The sequence below is a fragment of the Eubalaena glacialis genome, chromosome 3 (genome assembly GCF_028564815.1).
Source record: "Eubalaena glacialis isolate mEubGla1 chromosome 3, mEubGla1.1.hap2.+ XY, whole genome shotgun sequence".
NCBI classification, from domain to species: Eukaryota; Metazoa; Chordata; class Mammalia; order Artiodactyla; family Balaenidae; genus Eubalaena; species Eubalaena glacialis.
Genome location: NC_083718.1, coordinates 126,952,735 through 126,974,967, shown reverse-complemented (window position 1 = coordinate 126,974,967; position 22,233 = coordinate 126,952,735). Strand labels below are relative to the sequence as shown.

Genomic DNA, 22,233 nt, shown 5'->3' with positions numbered 1-22,233 from the left:
CTGCGGCATGTGGGATCTTCCCAGACCAGGGATCGAACACATGTCCCCTGCATCGGCAAGCGGATTTTTAACCACTGCACCACCAGGAATGTCCTTCACTTGACCATCTTAAAACCTTTTTATCCCTACTTTATTACAACTCTCTCTTCTTCCCTCAGATGACTTTCTTTAAAAGCTTAAATTTACTATTCCATTTTCATATCTCTCTTATTGTTCAATTCACTGGATTCTGGCTTTTGCTTTCATTGCCCACAATTCCATCTATATCGTAGGATTGTTGGTGAAAGATTAAATGAGGTTATATGTGTTAAGTTTTAGAATAATGCTTGCACATAGTTAATGTTTGAGTGCTTACTGTGATTAGCTATAACTACTGAAACAAAAATCATTCTCACTCTAGTGGGTACTTTTCTATCACCCTTCTTGACTTTCCTATATCCGTCATGAAACACTGTCCTCCTTTTGGTTTTGGGACACCAGTGATATCAAGATGTTTTCAGCTCCAAGTAACAATTTCTTTAACAATAAGACCAATGATAGATGGTTCTAATATTAATTAAGGGATGTAACAACACTATCAAGGACCCAGGCTCTTGCTTTCTTTGTACTCTAGCATTCTCACTGTGTCACAGATGTTTACCTTCAGGATTGTAAGATAGCAAGCGCCGTATTTTAATCATCCCAAAGCAGAAAGTCAGTGCTGGGGTTTCTCTGGGGTAGGTTTCTCTTTATAGGGAAGACAGTCTCCCCCAGAGTTCCCCAGAGCATTTCCCTTACATCTCATTGGCCACCCCTACACCAGTCACTGGCAAAAGGAAATGTGATTACTATGATTGACTTAAACTAACCATGAGTCATTCCCCAGGGGCTGGCGGAGGCACTGACCTTCCTTGAGTTCATTACTCTATTCTGGAAGAAACTAGATATCTGTTATCCAGAAAGAAGATAGGAATGGCTGTGTGGTTCATAATCAATAGTGTCTGCCATACCATTCTCACCTGGTTGATCTCTGATTTTTCCTTCTTAGTGTTTTTCATTTTTTCCTCTTGATTGATGTGTCCCCTAAATGCTGGTATCCCAAAGTTCTGTCTTTGATTCTTTCAAAAATTATTCTTCTACCCTTTAAAATAACACCTGTGTTATGATCTTTTCTAAATCTTTGTCTCCAGCTAAGACTTCTTTCCTAAGCCCCAGTTTAGAATATCCAACTGTCTCCTGGACATCTTCATCCACATTCAATTCAATTGAATATTGTTGTGCTAGGTTTTTAGGAGTCAAAAAGTAAATAAACCTTGCCCTGTATGATCTTACATTATAGTTGGAACAAGTTATTCCAACACAGGTAGTAATTAGGAATGTAGTTTTATCAAGCAATAAAATTTTCCAAGTATAGAAGTAGCATAGGGACTTCCCTGGTGGCACAGTGGTTAAGACTCCGTGCTCCCAGTGCAAGGGGCCTGGGTTCGATCCCTGGTCAAAGAACTAGATCCCACATGCATGCCACAGTTAAGAGTTCGCATGCCACAACTAAGACCCGGCACAACCAAATAAATATTTTTTTAAAAAAATAAAGAAGTAGCATAGATGAAGAGGTTATAGGAAACTAAATGGAACTCATCTTTTCTTCAAATGTACTCTTCCTGTATTCTATACTTTTATTAGTAACACAGCTCTGCATACCTTTGGCCTAATGGTTAGGATTCCGGGCTTTCACTGATGTGGCCTGGGTTCAGTCCCTGGTAGGGGAAGATCTCGCAAGCCGCATGGCCAAAAAAAAAATAAGAAGAAGAAGAAGAAGAAGAAGAAACCAGGGCAATCTAAAATCCTTCCAAATCCCCCACATAAAGTTGGTTGGCAAATTGTATGTATTCTACCTCTATTAAATTTGCCCATTTGTCTTTTTATATCATAGTCATCATACTTTAGGTCCTTGTAATTTCTCATTTCATTGAATTATTCGCTCAGTAAAAGTTAATTGAACAGCAATGTATAACAAGGCCTTATACTAGGAAAATGTTCTAAAAAAAGAAAAAAACCCAAAAAACTGGGTTGTAGGGAGGCTACAACCCAGTGAGTAGGGCATAAGCAAACAGATGGTTATGTAGTTGTGATAAGTGGTAGAGATACTGAGAAAAATGTGGAAACTTGTGGTCAGCAGAACCTAACCCAAGTTGGGATCAGATTTGCCCAGTTAGAGACTGAGTCTCGAAGTAGTACTAAGCTGAGTATGGAGTGGGGAAGAGGGAAATACACACATACATACACACCCCACTCAATTTATACATACCAAAGAAACATTACTTTAAAGACATTACTTTGGGTGACTGTGTAGTTTTCATTTTGCTGTTGCTTAAAAATAATTTTTTAACTGATCATAATTAATTTAGATTATCAGTAGTAGTACATCATCATACAGTTGATCCTTCATATTCACCAGTTCTTTACTTTCAAATTTGCCCACTCACTAAAATTTATTTGTAACCCTGAAATTAGTACTCAGGGTGCTTTATTGGCCATTTGCATGTGCATGAGCAGAGCAGCAAAAAAAATTTGTCTTATGTTCCCAGCTGATATCCAACAAGGCAGTGCTTAGCCTTCTTATTTCAGCTGTCATTAACAAGTCTTTATAGTCTACTTAGTGCATTTTTGCATTTTTTGCATTTTCGTGCCTTTTTTTTTGGTGATTTTACTGTTTAAAGAGATGTTTCAATGTGGTGCTGAGGTGCTGTCTGACGTTCCTAAGCACAAGAAGTCTGTGATGTGCCTTATGGAGGGAATACATGTGTTAGATAAGCTTCATTCAGGTAGGAGTTACACTGCTATTTGACCATGAGTTCAGTGTTATAATAAATGAAGTGTCTTCATTACAGAAAAACACGGGAAACAAGGTTATGTGTTCATGAGTTGACTTAACCCAGCATTTCCCTCAGGGGCAATGATTCAATATTTACTAATTCAGCATTCACGCAACTTTATAGAACATAAATATGTTAAATAATGAGACAGGGTAAATTTGACTTTGGGAACCAGCCAAAGTCATTTATGGCCAGGAGTGATGAGTTAGATGGTCAAGCTGAACAGTACAGAGGTATGATTAGAGGTATGATTAGTTCTATTAGATTCAAATGAGAAATTGGGGATAGGCAAATATAATTTAAAAACTGCATGACTCAGCTCAATGGCATTAATATTAATCACTATATTGATATGGAGACTTTTATTCTATAAACAAATATGGGGTGCCAATGTTCCAGCTACACTCTGAGCACTGTGTTTTTCTATCTTTGCAATGGGAATAAAAAAGCAAGACTAATTTTAATTGGAATGACCATCTAGATTCCTACAAGGTACTAAGCTCTGTTCTTTATATTCTTTACATTTCCAGCATGTGGTTTTCTAAAATTGTAGTTAAAATAAAAATTGAAACCATTTTAACCCCCATTTACAAAATTTATCCTTTTGATTTAAGAGGAAAGCAAATTGTTTTTTCTCAAGCTAATAAAAGCTCTGAGTTGTGTCTAAATCAGTAGTTTCCAAACCTGAGTGTCCGTTAGTGTCACACTAAGGGGTCGGGGGGTGGGGGATATAGGTCTCATCATAAATGGAGATACTGAGACAGCGTGCCCCTCTTTTGATAAACATCTCACTTCACTACCCTAAGTTTTCTAATATAGTCCCCTTAGCGAACATGCCCAGGTTGAGAATTTTAGTTTACAAGTTTTATTTTACCATCAGCCAGGCTGATGTTTTATAAGCTTAAGTGTTTACAGTGAAAACTTTTTTTTTAATTTGCTAGATATAACAAAATTTTATTGTGTTCACTGCTGCTTTAGCCTGCCCTCTCCCTCCAGTTAAAGGATAATTTGTATAAAGCAGGGGTTGGCAAACATTTTCTCTTAAGGGCCAAACAGTAAATTTTTAGGCTTTGTGGGCCACACAGTCTCTGCTACAACTCCTCAACTCTGCCAGTGTATGGGGAAAGCAGCAATAGACAATGGGTACTATTTTAATGTTTATATTGTATGGGAAGGGATCATGACTTAGACTGTTTTGATCTCAGTAACTGTTGCCTTTACTTGCTGATTTAGCCTAGATAATAAAAAGGCTATATTTTAAAATATTAAAAACTCAAACATTAAAACCTATCCATTTAAAATTAAATTATTCTTGAAATCCTACTTTTTTCTTTTACCTATAAATGTCCTCCTTTAATCAATTACAGTACTTTGGGCTCATTGTATTTGGAGTTAGGCAGTCAATGGCCTAATTTTATAGCAGTTGGTGGATACTATACAACAGGTTGGCTTATTTTATACATGTCCTAATTCTTAATATTTGGTAGGTTGCAATAAAGTCTTTGAATCATATTTTAGTCTCCACAGTAGCAGAGGTTTAATTATTTATGCCTTCACAGATGCAACATGTTATAAAGGTATTTCATAGTTAAGGTTAGGTACTGATTTAAATTTAAAATAAATCATTTTAGGGACTTCCCTGGTGGTCCAGTGGTTAAGACTTCCAGGGGGCATGGTTCGATCCTTGGTTGGGGAAGTTCTGCATGCCGTGCAGCACGGCCAAAAAAAAAATAAAATAAATCATATTATTGAGTTGTAAACAGTTGGAGAGGTAAACAAACTTGCGAGATAATCAGTTTATTGCAGTCTTGCCTAAGAGCCTAACAGTTTGGCGAAACAGCAGCTTATCCTCTCCTTTCCTGGTTTACCTCTGGGCTACAATCATTTTTTTTCCCTCTACTACTTGTCTTACCCTGAGGAGCTCTTGGTTTCACTTTGGCCACAGACTGCTCTCTCTGGCCGCCAGTTAACTTTTCCCGGTGATTCTGATGCCTTCCCTAGCTACTTGTGAGAGGAGAAACTTTAGAAAAGAATAAAGTGAAAATCGCATAAATTCCTCATTTCCCAGTGTTGCTTTTACTTTCAACACTGTGAAAGCATATACTGAGTGAGCATGTGTAAACAGAACCATCCCCACTACTTTACCCTAAAAGTAAAGTATTACTTTGAAAAAGTCCTCACAAAAAGTCCTTTTTTTGCAGATGAAAAATGGGATGTTTTGTTTTTCAACTTTACTGAGATGTAATTGACAATACTGTAAGATATTTAAAGTGTACATTGTGAAAATTTGATATATGTATACATTGTGAAAGGACTTCTCCCCTCTAATTGACAAATCCATCACCTCACATATTTATCTTTTTTTTTAGCCGCGCCCCCCAACTTGTGGGATCCTACTTCCCCAACCAGGGATTGAACTTGGGCCCTCAGCAGTGAGAGCTTGGAGTCCTAACCACTGGACTGCCAGGGAATTCCCTCTATCTTTTTTAAAAATATAAAATGCTTCACGAATTTGCATGTTATCCTTGGGCAGGAGCCATACTAATCTTCTCTGTATTATGCCAATTATATGTACAGCTGAAGTCAGCACTGGAATACTATTTTATAAGTAAAAGTGAACTTTTTAAAAATTTCTTTTTGGCCATGCAGCGTGGCTTGTGGGATCTTAATTACCTAAGCATGGAGTCCAAACTACTGGACAACCAGGGAATTCCCAGAAATGAACTTTTCTTTAATATTCATCTGTTAAGATTTTGTTTTCCCTAAATGTGCATGTCAGAGATGTGTATGTATGATATACTTAAGTTTATAGGTTAATGTTTCTGAAAAGTTGGATCATAGCACTGGGAATTGGAAGGAACCTCTAGATCTACACTGTCTAATACAGTAGCCACTAGCCACATGAAGGTAAGTGCCTGAAATGTGGCTATCTGAACTGAGATGTTGTGTAAGTGTAAAATTAACACTGGATTCTGAAGACTTAGTACAAAAAAAAGAATTGTAAAATATATCTTATTGATAATTTTTAATTGACTACATGTTGCAGTGTATGATATCTTAGATTTATTGAGTTAAATATATACATTATTAAAATTTCACGTTTCTTTTATTAAAATGTGGATTATAAAAATGTTTCAGTAACATATGTGGCTTGCATTTGTAGCTCACTTTATTTGTAGCTCGCTGCTGGACAGCACTGCTCTAGGTTATGTGATCTTTCAACATAATCAAATACCAATTTACAACACCCATTTAAAGTGACCTAGAAACTCTATAGTTTCTTTTGGCTTTCTGATTCAATATTGAAAAATATTGTACAGAACACTTTCTTTTTTTTTTCTTTAATTAAAAAAATTTGGGAGGTGGGGGCACGGTGCAGGGCATGCAGGATCCCAGTTCCCCCACCAGGGATTGAACCCACACCCCCTGCAGTGGAAGTGCAGAGTCCCAACCACTGGACCACCAGGGAAGTCCCAGAACACTGTAATTCTAAAATGTTAGGAAAGTATGAGATTAGCTCACTGTATATTCATTAGTCCTGTGGTAAGCTTTTCAGTGACTTCTTATAAAAGAGGGTTAGAAAGAAGGGCAAGTTATTATTGGGCTATTTTATTAGGAAACTTTTTAGTATCACCACAGAATAAAATCAGTTCTACACTCCCCAAAAAGGAAATGCTTTTTTAAAAAGCAGAAAATATTTCTTATGCCTGGGTATCTCCAGATAACTCTAGTATTTTTTATAAAATGATTAAAGCAATTTTATTTTACTTATTTCTTTTAAAGGCATGTACTTTAAAAATTTGTTTTTAAATCTTTTTTCTGGTAAATACTGTTAAATTGGTCAAATTGAATGTGTAAATTCTATTATAGTGCTTTGTGCCAGGAAAAGTATTGTAAAATCAAGCAGTGAAGGACTTCCCTGGTGGCACAGTGGTTAAGAATCCAACTACCAATGCAGGGGACACAGGTTCAAGCCTTGGTCTGGGAAGATCCTACATGCTGTGGAGCAACTAAGCCCGTGCGCCACAACTACTGAGCCCACATGCCACAACTACTGAAGCCCGTGTGCCACAACTACTGAGCCTGTGTGCCAAGAGCCTATGCTCCACAACAAGAGAAGCCACTGCAGTGAGAAATGAGAAGCCCATGCACTGCAATGAAGAGTAGTCCCCACAGTGCAGGGGACATGGGTTCGATCCCTGGTCCGGGAAGATCCCACATGCCGTGGAGCAACTAAGCCCGTGTGCCACAGCTACTGAGCCTGCGTTCCACAACTACTGAAGCCTGCGCGCCTAGAGCCTGTGCTCCACAACAAGAGAAGCCACTGCAATGAAAAGCCTGTGCACCGCAACAAAGAGTAGCCCCCGCTCCCCACAACTAGAGAAAGCCCGTGTGCAGCAATGAAGACCCAAGGCAGCCAAAAATAAATAAATAAATTTTAAAAAAATGTAGCCCCCACTCACTGCAACCAGAGAAAAGCCCACGGACAGCAACGAAGACCCAACACAGCCATAAATAAATAAATAAATAAATTTGAAGTACACATATAGTACACCAAAATTTTTAAATAATTAAAAAAATAAAAATAAAATAGAAGACTGGCACAAGAAAAAAAAAAAAGCAATGACACAGAATCAAAACTTGAAAACTTGGGAATTACTAATATAACGATAGTGATTAAAGTACTGGGAAATTTAGGTGGTATAGACAGTATTGCAAGGAGAATTATGATTGATAAAGCTCTTCTTCCTATCAACTTTTTAGGTTAGTTTGACATCTTTTACTGGTGCTCTTGGAAGCTTACAAATATTAATGAAATTTTTTACCTTAATAAGAATTAATTTCACTAGCTTACTAAGAGAACTAAAAAAGTAATTTCACTAGCTTCAAAGTAAATTGACACTTAAGAAATGAAGCAAGCTTTTGAATAAAATTTATTTCAAAGACCTAACAAATTAGCACTTTTTGAAGAACATGAACGAGCAGTCATTAAGTAAAAAAATGACATTCAAAACTTTCAGCAATCTGACCATAACTTTTATCTGTCAGCTTCCTACAGTGAGCCTTCCTAAATCATACGATTTAATCTGACCATTCTTTTTACCGTATCAAATGATTTTTTGCTTTTTGCTTCTGGGCTTTGTGTTCTTGGTCCAAATCACAAACCCTCCCCCTTCCTCTCTTTCTTTCTAAATTGTATCAATCTTTCAAGATCCTCACATTTTTTTTTTTACTGAAACCTTTCCCATCCCCACCACTCTGCCCAAAATGAGCATATAATTAACATTTGTATAGTATTTTACTTTTCGTAAAGCCCTTTCCATATTATCTCATTCTATATGTCAATCTAATGAGGTGGATGATGTTATTCATTTTGGAGAATAAGGGAATAATAGTTGATTTTTCCAGAACTTTGTATAAATGCTGAGTAGCAAAACTAAGAATACTGGAACCAAATCTCATTCCAAGTTTGATGCTCTTTCCTCTCTGTCTCAATGGTCCCTTTACTCCTATAATAGTTACATAACACCTGTTTTGGCCTTTAATTGTTTACTGTCTTTGTATCAAACTAATTTGATTGTCAGCTATAGATTTGAAGGGATATGTACAGATTTGTACATGGGGAATGGGAATAAATGGAAAAGATGATGAGAGCTGAATACATCTCTTCTTGATAATAGAATCAAAGAGGTCATTAAGAACTCCTTACTGGCCCATTTGCTTTTCTGAAAGCATTATATTTTTTAAAGTATGATACCCAGACTTTCTTCTTTTCCTCTAGCCAAAATAACTACCTACCTTAGTGCCAAATTTTTAGTATAATCTTTAAAAGGGAGCTAAAAAGAGAGGGCTTCCCTCACCACCCTGGCTAAAGTAGCCACTTCCCATCTCTGTCTTAGCAACATTTAAAATTTTTCTTTAAGGTACTTCAAATTATCTGAAATTTTATTATTTCTTTTTTAACTTGTTTATTGGTTGTCTTCTCCCACCAGAATATGAGTTGAATGAGAGCAAGGATGTTGTCTGTCTAGTTTATAGCACATAGTATGCACTCAGTAAACATTTGCTGAATGACTGAGATACTTTATTAATGGAGAATGTTCCCCATGGTCATAGCCATCTTTTAAAACAAGTTTTGTAGTACCCATCAGATACTATAAAATGGGCACTCACATGCTATTATTGACTGCCTAATTCCAAATTCAAGTCCAACTTACTGTAATTACCCAAAGAAGGACATTTATAGTTAAGAAAAAAGACAGGGTTTCCAGAACAGTTTAATTTTAAGTAGATGGTATTTAATGACTTAAAGACACTTGCCTTAAGTTTGCTTTTTCTGTTTTGTAACGTGGATGGAGTAAGATATGAATCTTTTCAAAAATTTTTAATTTTTTTCCCTAAAGTTAAAGTTGCATTTGTAACCATGACAAAATTTTTAGGTTTTATAACTTATGCTCAAAATTTGAAGCCTTTCCACAGGAATGAGAATATAGAATCTAAGTTCCAAACTAGCTGTCAAGCAATTTGCTATAAGAAATCTATGATAATGATTCCTCAGTGCTGGAAGGAGTTTTAGGAAAGTGTAAAATGTAGAGGTAAAATATATTCTATTATTAGATGGCCATAGTTTGATTATATGTAATTATTTAGGTATTATCTAAAACGCAGGCCAAATATTAGGACACCAGCCTGGTAGTACTCCTTATGTTAATATTGGAACAATGTCTATTTAAGTATTGTTTAAAATATCTTAACTCACTATTAAATTGCTAGCCATTGAAAAGCTCTTTGAAATCTTATCACTACTTTCAGTATCAGATGTGTGTGCATATATATAGATTACATATGAGAAAGCATATGGAAGTGTTTGATAAACTGTAAACTAATATATAAATGTTACTATTACAGAGAAGACATAGCACAGTTTTTTTTTAATACTAAGAGACTAAAATTCAGTGATAAAAGTCTGAAAAGGGAACATGGCAAGGGGCATGATCTTAGAGGATGCCTGAGTCCTTTGAGGGTGATTCTGGTAGTTACTCTAATGCTTTATACCAAGTAAAATTTCCTCAGTAAAGAGAGATGATTGGTCAGTAGACCTTCAAGTGGTAGCAGAATAGTTTGTATAACTTAAAATAATGAAAACAACTTATATGTATATGTCATCATATAAATTTTAGTGCTTTCATGCATATTATTTGATTCTCACAATAACATTTTTGAGTTAGGAATTCAGAGAAATTAAATGATTTGCCTAAATTACCTACTAAATAGCAGAGCTGAGATGAGGAACCAAGCGTTGAAATTCTTAGGTCTTTATTTATTATTTAACTTATACTTTAGACATTTGTAGCCCCTTTATGCTAGTCCACTAGTAGGAATTGAAGATTCAGTGATAAATAATAGTTTTCCCTGGGCATCTTTCAAGTAATATAGTACGATTGAGGTATATGAGGCAGCAGCAGAAATCAAGGCTGGAGGGATTTTCTGACTCTCAAATCAAAGATACATATTTTAAAAATATAAACAACTTTTTATCCATTTATTTTTAAATTGACAAATAGGCTGTATTTTTTCGATCAGTTTTATGTTCACAGCACAATTGAGTGGAAGGTACAAAGATTTCCCATAGACCGCCTGCCTCTACACATGCATACCCCACCCCCTCCATTATCAACATCTCCCACTAGATGGAACAATGAACTTATATTGACACATTATTATCACCCAGAGTCCGTAATTTACATTAGGTTTCACTCTTGGTGTTGTACATTCCATGGGTTTGGACAAATATATAATGACATTTGCCTACCATTCAGTACTATACTGAGTAGTTTCACTACCTTAAAATCCTCTGTACTCCACCTATTTATCCTTGCCTTTCCACTAACCCCTGGCAACCACTGATCTTTTTATTGTCTCCATAGTTTTGCCTTTTCCAAAATGTTATATAGTATGTAGCCTTTTCAGACTGGCTTCTTTCACTTAGTAACATGCATTTAAGTTTCCTCCATGTTTTTATATGGCTTGATAGCTCATTTCTTTTTATTTTCTTGTTTTTAAATTTATTATTTTTTAAACTCATTTCTGTTTAGTGCTGAATAGTGTTCCATTGCCTGAATGGGATTTTACCACAGTTTATCTATTCACCTAATGAAGGACATATTGGTTGCTTCCAAGTTTTGGCAATTATGAATAAAGCTGCTATAAACATTCATGGGCAGGTTTTTGTGTGGATATTGGTTTTCAACTCCTTTGTGTAAACACCAAGGAGCACGATTACCAGACCACATGATGGATGTATTTTTTGTAAGAAATCACCAAACTGTCTTCCAAAGTGGAAGACATTCCTGTCATCAATGAAAGAGAGTTCCTGTTGTTCTATGCCAGCATTTGGTATTGCCAGTGTTCTGGATTTTGGCCATTCTAGTAGGTGTGTTATGGTATCTTATTGTTTTAATATGCATTTCCCTGATGACATACATTATGGAGCATCTTTTCATATGCTTGCTTATTTGCCGTCTGTTTATCTTCTTTGGTGAGGTGTCTGTTAAGGTCTAAAAAATGTTAACCCATTGTTTAACTGAGTTGTTTGTTTTCTTATTGTTGAGTTTTAGGAGTTCTTTATGTATTTTGGATAAGTCTTTTACCAGATATGTCTTTTGAAATATTTTCTTCCAGTCTGTGGCTTGCCTTTTCATTCTTTTGACAGTGTCTTTGTCAACAGAAAATTGTAATTTTAATGAAATCCAGCTTATGAATTCTTTCTTTCATGAATTGTTCCTTTGGTATCATATTTAAAAAACATTGCCAAACCCAAGGTCATCTAGATTTTTTCCTATGTTGTAGGAGTTTTTATCATTTGCATTTTATGTTTACGTCTGGGATCCATTTTGAGTTAATTTTTGTGAAGGGTATAAAGTCTGTATCTAGATTCATTTCTTTGCAGGTGGATGTCCAGTTGTTCAAACACTATTTGGAACATTTTTTCTCTATTATATTGCCTTCATTCCTTTGTCAAAGATCAGTTAACTCTACTTATATGAGTCTATTTCTGGGCTCCCTATTCTGTTTTATTGACCTTTTTGCCTTTCCTGATCTATTGTTCTTTCACCAATACCACACTGTCTTGACTACGGTATTTGAAATACACTGCATTTGAATACAATGGATGCTACCTATATGATGTCTTAATGATTCTAAATTTAACAGAGTCAAGATGAGTAAGTAGAAAATAACTGGAATATTTGGAAAAAGCCATTTCTTCTTAGTTGGATAGCTTTTCTGTGAGTGGATGTGTATGCTTGTAAATAAGGGCATTTTGTTATACATACGGTATAGTAATCATTTTTCCAGGAAAAAATTCTTCTAGTTCATATGATGAAATCATTGTTATCATTATAGTAGCTAACACTTGCATGGACTGCACTATCCACATTTAAATGCATCACACATTTATCTCATTTAATCCTCATAACAGCCCTGCAAAGTAGGTATTAATGTTAATCCCATTGGACAGATAAGGAAACTGAGGCACAGAACAGTTAAGTCCAAGGCCACACAACTAGTAAGTGGTGTTGCCAGGATTCTAATACAGGCAGTCTGTCTCCAAAGTCTGTGCTTTTACCTACTACACTGTCAATATTCCCTGATGCACCTTAGCAGATTTTATAACGACTATTCAAATATCTCAAGCACTGTTAACAAGGTATAAAAGAGCCTCAGCTTATTCTTGGATAAGAAGTATCAGGGAATGGAAGTCATAATTTACTAATATTAATACTAAATGAGAAATTTCAGGTCTGAATGTACCGAGTTAAGAACTAAATACTGACAGAAAAAGTTTTCAGCAGGAACATCGGTAAACTATTAGAAATCATTTGTCTTCAAGTATTGCAATGATAATCTAAATTTTAATAGTAATTTCTTCTGAGACTCTAGAAGGCTTACTGTCTTTCTCTGTACTAATTTTATTATAACTGAGAAATGATTTGTGAATTGGAGAAATAAAACTTACTTTTTTATTGTCTGTGAATAAAGCCAAAGTAGAAGGTGAAGATGGTATCAGTTGAATGACTAGTTATATACTTTCAGGTTTTTTTTTTGTAGTTAAAATACTATTATCTTTAGCTCTCATTATCTAAACATGTTTAATATTTAAACTGTGGTGATAAAATCAGAAAGGACACATACTTCTGTAAAAATAATTTCTCTGTACTTATTATTAAAGCATAATATCCCAAATAAGGACGTTTTATTACAGTTATTAAAAATAAAATGTAATGTCATTAGAATATTTACTTAATTCTGGCCCTCGACTCCCTAAAAGAGAGTGATACACTTCCCTCAAATATATTATTAAGCACAAAAGTTTTGTTGCTATTAACTTTTATAAACAAAATAATAAACATACTTAAGTTTTATGATTTGATTGAAAAAATTAAAATCATTTCTTTAAAATACATTGTAACTTGTCCTTCAGTTAGAGATGAACCACCTCTACCCCAGCATGAGAACTTGACCTTGTAAACTGTAAACATTAAAAAGAATCTCACTCTTTGTAATTTTCTTTTAATAAAGGGAAGAGAATTGTGTTTTCATGGAACAATCTCATCAATGTTTGAGTAATAAAAATAAAGAAATACAAACACTAATTTCATATCCTTGTTAAAAATATAGCAGCCTTAAAGAAATTAAAGAAAAAAAAAGGGTGTTCCTAACTCAAGTTAGTTTTTGTTCTCTTCGAATTTTCTGCCACACATACACATACCTATAAAATCAAATAAGCACTGATTTATGTGATTTTTAAACAGTGTTTCAAATAGACTATTATTATGTAATTTTTTTGGTTTTGTTTTTATTTTTACTTTTAAAAGCACACTTATTAGATGAGCTTTGCTTACATCTCTGCTCCATTTTCCCTACAGGCTGCCATTACTCTTTGCTTTACACACTCTATTTTTGTCATGGTAATTATTTACAGGGGTGACAATTGCTCTTGCGCCCCCCCATCCCCCCCCAAAAAAACAACCCACATTCATCTCAAACAAACTTGGATGAAGAAGATTGAATGTAAAGTGATTGTGTAATGGATTTTCAACTTTTTTTTTTTTTTTTGGCTGTGTTGGGTCTTCGTTTCTGTGCGAGGGCTTTCTCTAGTTGCGGCAAGCGGGGGCCACTCTTCATCGCAGTGCGCGGGCCTCTCACTATCGTGGCCTCTCTTGTTGCGGAGCACAGGCTCCAGACGCGCAGGCTCAGTAGTTGTGGCTCACGGGCCCAGTTGCTCCGCGGCATGTGGGATCCTCCCAGACCAGGGCTCGAACCCGTGTTCCCTGCATTGGCAGGCGGATTCTCAACCACTGCACCACCAGGGAAACCCTTAACTTTTAAATGTATGTAAGAGTAAAATGTCTCTCAAGTACTATGTAGTGTAATAATGACCACATTGATTCATTACCCTATTGCGTGTAATTGCAATGGGTATATTTGTATATATAATTTTTTCTTTGAATTATTTTCTAAGAAGAAATTTCCAGGTATGATATTTACAGTGCTTCTAAAATCATTTTAAATAACCATTCCCAAATGTTTGAAAGAATTATTTACACTGCTCATTTTACCAAAACCTAGCTAGATTATTTTACCAAAACCTAGCTAGATTATTTTACTATTTAAAGTCTTAAAACTATAATTTCTTCCTTATTAACTTGGAATTTCCAAGTTGAGGGGAATTCTTGCATTTCAACACTACTACTATAATCCTTTTGTGTGCTTACGATATTTGAAAAAATATGAAAATCCTTTATCACCCTTCTCTATGTGTGAAGAGCCAGATTTCTTTCCATTTGTTAACATGTAATGCATTTTTCAGAAATGTGAAAGATCTAGTCTTTGGGTTCTGAAATCAGTTAATATGTCAAGTCCTGATAATATTTCTAGCTCTCTGAAAATGATTGAATCAGATAAGAATCTGGTTTTTTTAGTTCCCAGCATTACCCACCAGAACAATTCAGAATTTTCATATTACTATACCAGTGTTCTTTGGTAATGGATATTTAAAGGAACTCTCTTGGAAATTAATTCCAGAATAGATGATTTTTATTATATTTTTACTCTACTCTCAATGCTGATCATTGCACTGGATTCCAACTTGCAATATGCTTTTTTAAAAAGCAGGAGTCTTAAGGTGACTTTGGATATTAGCATTTTTCCTTAAGTTTTCTGGATTTGAAAGTTTATCTTTTGACATTGACTATTCCTTGGTGGGACTAAAAAAATTTGCTGAATAGCTGACAAACCTCTGTAACCTGTAAATAGGCTAGATAAATACGAAACCTTTCTATACCAAGGTGTTTTTAGAGAGTTTTGAGAAATAGTAAATCCTAGCTGTCAAAATGCACAAAGAGGAACATTTTGTTGAATCATTAATGTAAGGCTGCTTGGTGTATAGAGTAGGTGTTCCCATATTTTTAAAGGTTAACATGTGATCATCACCTTTTCATTATATTCTAAACATACATGTACATTTACTTTTTCTCATAACTGTTCTTTTTTTCTTTTAATTTTTACAGACTTAAGATATTCAATACAGTGCTCTGTACAATTCTTTTGACATTTTCTTATGTCACACTAACATTTAGCAGGGATTACCTAAAGTGGTATGATAGGAAGGTTTTGTTTTGTTTTGTTTTTTACTTATTTATTTATTTATTTATTCTTGGCTGCGCTGGGTCTTCATTGCTGCGCTCAGGCTTTCTCTACTTGTGGCGAGTGGGGGCTACTCCTCATTGTGATGCACGGGCTTCTCACTGCGGTGGCTTCTCTTGTTGCAGAGCATGGGCTCTTGGCACGCGGGCTTCAGTAGTTGTGGCACACGGGCTCAGTAGCTGTGGCTTGCGGGCTCTAGAGCGCAGGCTCAGTAGTTGTGGCACACGGGCTTAGCTGCTCTGCGGCATGTGGGATATTCCCAGACCAGGGATTGAACCCGTGTCCCCTGCATTGGTAGGCAGGTTCTTAACCACTGCGCCACCAGGGAAGCCCAGTAAGGTTTTTATTTTATTCTTTTTTCTTTCTGTGTTTTCCAAAATCTTCAATGAGTATTTATATTTATAATTAGGGAAAATGTGTTTTTAAAAGAAAAAATATCTCTCATATTATGCCTCATAAATAGCATATCCAGATTTTAAGCTGATCCAGTTAAAGTCTTAAAAGAAACATGAGTTTTTACTGTCTGTAACCTGATACTTTCTCCTGTCTTTCCTGAAGCAGCACAAGAATTCTTTAAATAGTGACCCTAGGAGTGGGGAGGGCAGATCTCATTCTGTTTTAGTTGAAGTAACTAAAATCAGATATGAAGCTTTCAGAAGTTATTAGTTTGCCTGAACTATTAACTCTTGTATACTACAAAAAAAAAGTTAAAATAATCAGCTAAAGTCATATTTAAGTCCTTTACTGACTTTAAAGCCTTGCTTTTGATTTTTATGATATGTAGCCTTTTACAATGCCAAATTCCTGGCATATCTGATTGATAGACCCTAGGAATTTTGAAAATGACACAAATTATTTGACAATTTTAATTTAAACAAACCATATTTTAGTATTGTATATCTTACATTTGAATAACTTGAAGTTGAAATTAAAATACCTAAAATAAGTATTTTTATTTGTATAATAACTTTAACTTATTTTAATGTTAAGATACTTAATGGCTATAATGATTTTTTTGTTGCTTTTTTACCTAGAATGGAGTAAATAAATGTGTAGTTATGACATTCTGTGCTGAAATATTGGTTTCTTAATCCACTTGGCCTCTTAAAAAGGACATAAAAATGGTAGAGCCAGAAGGAAAATGAATAGTTAATCGTGGAGGAGGAGAAAACCTAGCTCAATACTTTGACTAGAGGCAGCTGGGGAAGTGACGTCCTGTAGCATTTGCTGTTCTAGAAAGTACAGAGACACGTAGTGAAAATGGGAGGATCTAGAAGGAGGCCGTCTCCTGTGTAGTGTATATTTATCTGTAAGTGAGCTGTTGGGGAGGGAATTAAATACAGAGACACTGTCTGCTTGCTGCCTTAAGACAGCGAAGCTGAATTGCTGATTTGCTTTAACTTTTAAAATACCCAGCTTGGTTTATTTTTCTTAGAATCATTGTATTGCTAAGACTGGGGACGCTGTTTTCTTTCACAAAGGGAATCTAAGTTCATTTCAAGGCATTCGAAATGGGGAAAGACTATTATTGCATTTTGGGAATTGAAAAAGGAGCTTCAGATGAAGATATTAAAAAGGCTTACCGAAAACAAGCCCTCAAATTTCATCCGGACAAGAACAAATCTCCTCAGGCAGAGGAAAAATTTAAGGAGGTCGCAGAAGCTTATGAAGTATTGAGTGATCCTAAAAAGAGAGAAATATATGATCAGTTTGGGGAGGAAGGTAAGTATTCAGTGTACATCTTTCTGTCTCTCCAGCTCTGTCTCTCTTTTTTCTCTCAGCCTTCTGGTTATTAAATTAAATTCTCTGACATTTCAAAAGTAGAAAGACAAATAATGGATGAAAAAAAGATTTCATCTCTGATCATATGAATGAATGTTACATAGCTATGAATGAAATGTATTTGTTTGCCTTTTTTTGGATTTTGACATTTTGTAATATGTATATTCTACCATTAGATTTATAATGTTAACATTATATTTGAAAAGAAACCTTAAATGCCCATACTCATTAAGAAATTGTGTCAAAAGTCTTATGCAACCTGTTTTGTTTTCTAATGAATTTTCTGTCAGAACCAATAAAGATTCTTCAGTCATTTAAAATCTTAAGATTGGCAGTTCAAATTCTGGGTAGTTTATATTTTATTCACGAAAACAAAAGAAGTTTTTTGCCTTTCTTATGGCAAAGCTAGTTTAAATTAAACAGGACAGAATCGTCTCCCTGAGAAGCCGAAGGCCCAGGCATTTAGCTGTAGTTGTTTTTGGCATTCTGCCTGGAGAGGAAAGAATTTTCCTGATGTCATAAAATACCAGAACAAGTTTTTAGCTTAATTGTAAACAGTAATTGTGTGCCAAGAAAATGAGATCTCAGAAATACAATTTTTGACCTAAAATGGCCACCTAGTTAGAACAATTATTGATTTACTTTAAGGTAACATTATTTCTTTTAAATTAAATTTTACTATCTAGGTATAGAGGAAGGCATGATAACTTCCCTTTCCTCTCCCTGCCACACTTTTGTTTCTTGGATTGTGAGATCAGAAACTAGTTGAATACAGTAAATGGGAATAATTGAAGATTATCCTTTTATCATTCTGGATTTTAAAGTGTTTGTCCATCATCTCCATATAAATGTAGCTATAAAGTAAGACTATTTTAAATTGCTAATTTAACAACAACACTTTAATTTCTACAGGTTCTGGGATTTTCAATGTTTTATATCAGGACTAAGTTGTTTTATTACCAATTTTTCTCCCCAGATGTTCGTTTTAAAATCATTGTAGTTATGAAAACTTTTTTTGGGTTTTTTTGCTTCCTTTATTGCATTTAATGTTAAATTTTCCTAATTAGAAATATATCCTAAAGTATAGTGAGGTAGTGACTGCTTATTTTGAGTTAAAACATTAAATTTAGATAAGCAGGGTGATTGTGTAGAGGGTTGTATGTTGTTGTTTTTTGTTTTTGATCTGAGTTGCCCCAAATTGCAGTTTCTGCTGCCAGTTTTGGTGTGATGAGGACCTGCAGTGTCAGGTTCTTACAAAGTAAATATTGAAAAAAGCAAATAGTGGGCAGTTCAATCCTGTGGGTTCCTTATGGCCATACTACTCAAAATACTATGATTTGGTTCTTCTCAAAAGCTAAGCAGGATTCTGAGATACTACTAACCATATACTACTCTTTCTGAAGAAGTTATTTTGTAATTTTGTAAAGAAATCTACAAACATGGAGTAACACAATAAATTCCCATGAAAAAGCAAATATCCACTGATTTAATTCACATCTCACAAATAGCTCAAATCTGTCTATAACTAAACCATAAGATTCAGTGTTTACTAAGGATATTTGCAGAATTTTCAAGTCACCAAATGATACATTTTTCTTGGCTTAATATTACCTCTTAATAGTGTTTTTCTTGGGTGATATTTCTCCAGTTTGATTTTTACTGAGCATCACCAGTAAGTGAATTAAAAAAAAACTAAAACAGGATCATCTGTGTACCCCAAATCTTTTTTTGTTCTTGACTCAGGTAATTGATATAAGCAATAGAGGTAATAGTAAGGGAAGAATAAGTTTTTTAAAGCATTGAAATATATTATTCAGAAATACCATTCTCTAGTTATGTTACTTTAAAATACAGTTAAAGTTATTCGATTATGTTTTAGAAATTATCTTCCTTTACAGAAAAGCATTATATTTACTTATCCTTTATTTAAAATACCTCATTACGTATACTGTTAAAATGTGGGAAAATATTTTTGTGTCTTTGCCTGTCATTGATCTGTTTGTGCCTGCAGGCCTGGTTCCATAGCCCTATGTGTTTCTCTAGAAGTAACTTAACAATAATTTTAGGACTGTGGGGCCATTAATAATTTACCTGATATACTTTTTTCCCCCAATTATTGCATTCTTTTGCAAGGCCTGAGACTGTGGAAATAAGGAACCGTGAACTGAGAATTGTATGAGTTGAACATGCTAATTTATATATTTAGGACCTAACAGAACCAGTGATCCCAGTATATTTGTGTTTTGAAAATCTCTAATATCCACAATTTTATTTTTTTAAATTTTTTTATATCTACTTGGTTGTGTTGTTTTTTTTTTTTTAATTTTATTTATTTATTTATTTGGCTGCGTTGGGTCTTTGTTGCTGCTCGCGGGCTTTCTCTAGTTGCGGCGAGCAGGGGCTACGCTTTGTTGCGGTGCTCAGGCTTCCTACTGCGGTGGCTTCTCTTGTTGCGGAGCACGGGCTCTAGGCGCGCGGGCTTCAGTAGTTGTGGCACACGGGCTCAGTGGTTGTGGCTCGTGGGCTCCAGAGCGCAGGCTCAGTATTTGTGGCGCACGGGTTTAGTTGCTCCGCGGCATGTGAGATATTCCCGGACCAGGAATTGAACCCGTGTTCCCTGCATTGGCAGGCGGACTCCTAACCACTGAGCCACCAGGGAAGCCCCTCTAACATCCACTATTTTAAATTCCGGGTTTTTTAAAGGTTGGATAAAAATAGAGATGTTTTGAATTTATCATATGACCCAGCATTTCCACTCCTAGGAATCTGTAAAAGAGAAATGAAAATATAGGTCCATAGAAAGACATGTATGTGAGTGTTCACAGCAGCACCATTTGTGATGGCCCCAAATGAAAAAATCCGAAAGTATCATCTTTTAGTGAATGGATAAAGTGTGGTATATATGTATATATACACACACACACACACACACAAATACTACTTAGCAATTAAAAGGACTGATTTAATAAAACATGTTACTAAATGGAATAACCTCATGAACTACGCTAAAAAAGTCAGATGTAAATGACTACATATTCTGTTACTCCATTTATATGAAATGCATGGGTAAGGCAAATTTATAGAGAAAGATAGCAGATCAGTGGTTGCCTAGGGCTAGAGGTGGGAGCAGGGATTAACTACGAATAGAAATGAAAGAACTCTTTGGGTTGATGGAAATGTTTTATAACTGGATTGTGGTGATGGTTGCACAATTCTACAACTTCACTAAAACTACTGTATATTTACAATGGGTTAATTTTATTGTATGTAATAAATAAAACTATTTTTCCATATGGAGACGTTTCTCCATAGTTGAATCATTTGAAAACAAAAAACATAGAACTACAGAAATTGAAAATTGGATTTTGATCCAGTCTCTCCCCTAAAGTTTTAGGTTTAGTTCTGAATTGTTCTGTGATGTCAACAGAAGTTTATATTAAAAGACTTAAAAAAAAAAAAAAGATTTTCAATAACACATCTTCATAGTAGTCTAGTTTTCTAACATTTCTTTTTCTTATGCCTTCTTTTTTTATTGTTTATGTTTTACTCAATAACTTAAATACTGAAAGGTAGTATTTATATGATCAAATTTGTGTTTAGTATATTAATCTTTATACTAGCTTTCAGCTTCTGTTCTTTATATAGTTAGTCAACTGAATCTTTTTATTTACTATATATTTTTAAACATGAGTAAATTGTATTTTTATGAATCAAAGCTGTCTAAAGAATTTCGTTATGCTAGTTAACTCTGTAAGTATTGTTATAAATCTGGGTTTTTACATATTAGATCTCCTTAAGGAAAGTTTTTAAAGTCCTATAATTGTTTTTCTTTGAAATCCTAATTCTTCTTCAATGCTGCTTCTTTTGATAAACTTTTAGTTAACTAACTAATGGATATCATTGTTATGGATAGTATCCCAGACACATAATTGTTTCTGGATTGCAAATTGGTTGATTGGTTGTTTTTTAAATAATAGCTGTCGGTACAGCATAGGTAAATGTTGACTCTGGGGTGCATTTCTTGCTCATACGAGTGATGATGGTGTCTAGAAAAAATTTTGGATAGCAGAGGGAATCTAGCTGAATATTAAAATTTTCCATGAGCAGTCAGAATGTATGTAGTAAAGAGTTGACTGTGTAGTTGATGACAGGCTTGTTACAATTCAAGTGCCAGGCAATGCAAGTGATACTTGCATAATAATTCATGTTGTATTGGTGTGAATTTTGGTAGGATTTTTCTCAGTCATAGTGGATACACAGTTGACTGTTTAGTGTCAAAGCTGCATTGTTGGCTGTTAGCTTTGATAAACGTCACTTCAGACAGTGTATGAATCTTCTCAGGGACTCTTCTCAGGATATTCAAGCAGTGACCAATTTGAGGGCAAGAAATACATTTTATTCATTTTTGCATTGCTCATGCATACAGGTCTGAAAATGACAGGTGCTCATGTTTATTGAATAAAGGGAATGAACTAATTCTTAAAGTCTCCAAAAATAAACTTTAAAATGTCTTTTGAGTGTCAAGATATTTGAGAAAAGGCAGAAGCAAAAACAATATAAAGTATAATCACACATACACATATATGAGAAATTTAATAATAAAAAATTCTACTGAAGTCACTCATCATGATTTCAGAGAGTTTTACGTGTCTTATTCTATTTGGCAACTTCCACTAAAAGGTATACATGTACTCTACTTCATCCAACAGTGTCAGCTGATGTTTAAATTTTTACCTTCATCCGTGAATAGAAATCTGGAGACACAAAATCTAACAATTTGAAAACTGTCAATATATGTATTGAATGATATATCCAAATAACACTCAGGGATATGCCTTGTAGAATCAGAATGACAAGTACAAGCAAGACAAGAACTTTTAACACACAG

At 34.8% G+C, this 22,233-nt stretch overlaps 1 protein-coding gene and 1 pseudogene across 1 annotated transcript in view; one reads left to right on the top strand and one right to left on the bottom strand.

The window, feature by feature from the left end:
• DNAJB4 (DnaJ heat shock protein family (Hsp40) member B4) overlaps positions 1-22,233 on the top strand; it is a 40,180-nt gene that overhangs the window by 13,759 nt on the left and 4,188 nt on the right. Inside the window, exon 2 of the mRNA XM_061186420.1 lies at positions 17,045-17,285. Within this exon, the coding sequence (XP_061042403.1) occupies positions 17,075-17,285 (211 nt within the window). The 5' untranslated portion in view covers positions 17,045-17,074. The remainder of the gene's footprint in view (positions 1-17,044; positions 17,286-22,233) is intronic.
• LOC133089221 (U6 spliceosomal RNA) lies at positions 5,344-5,443 on the bottom strand (annotated as a pseudogene).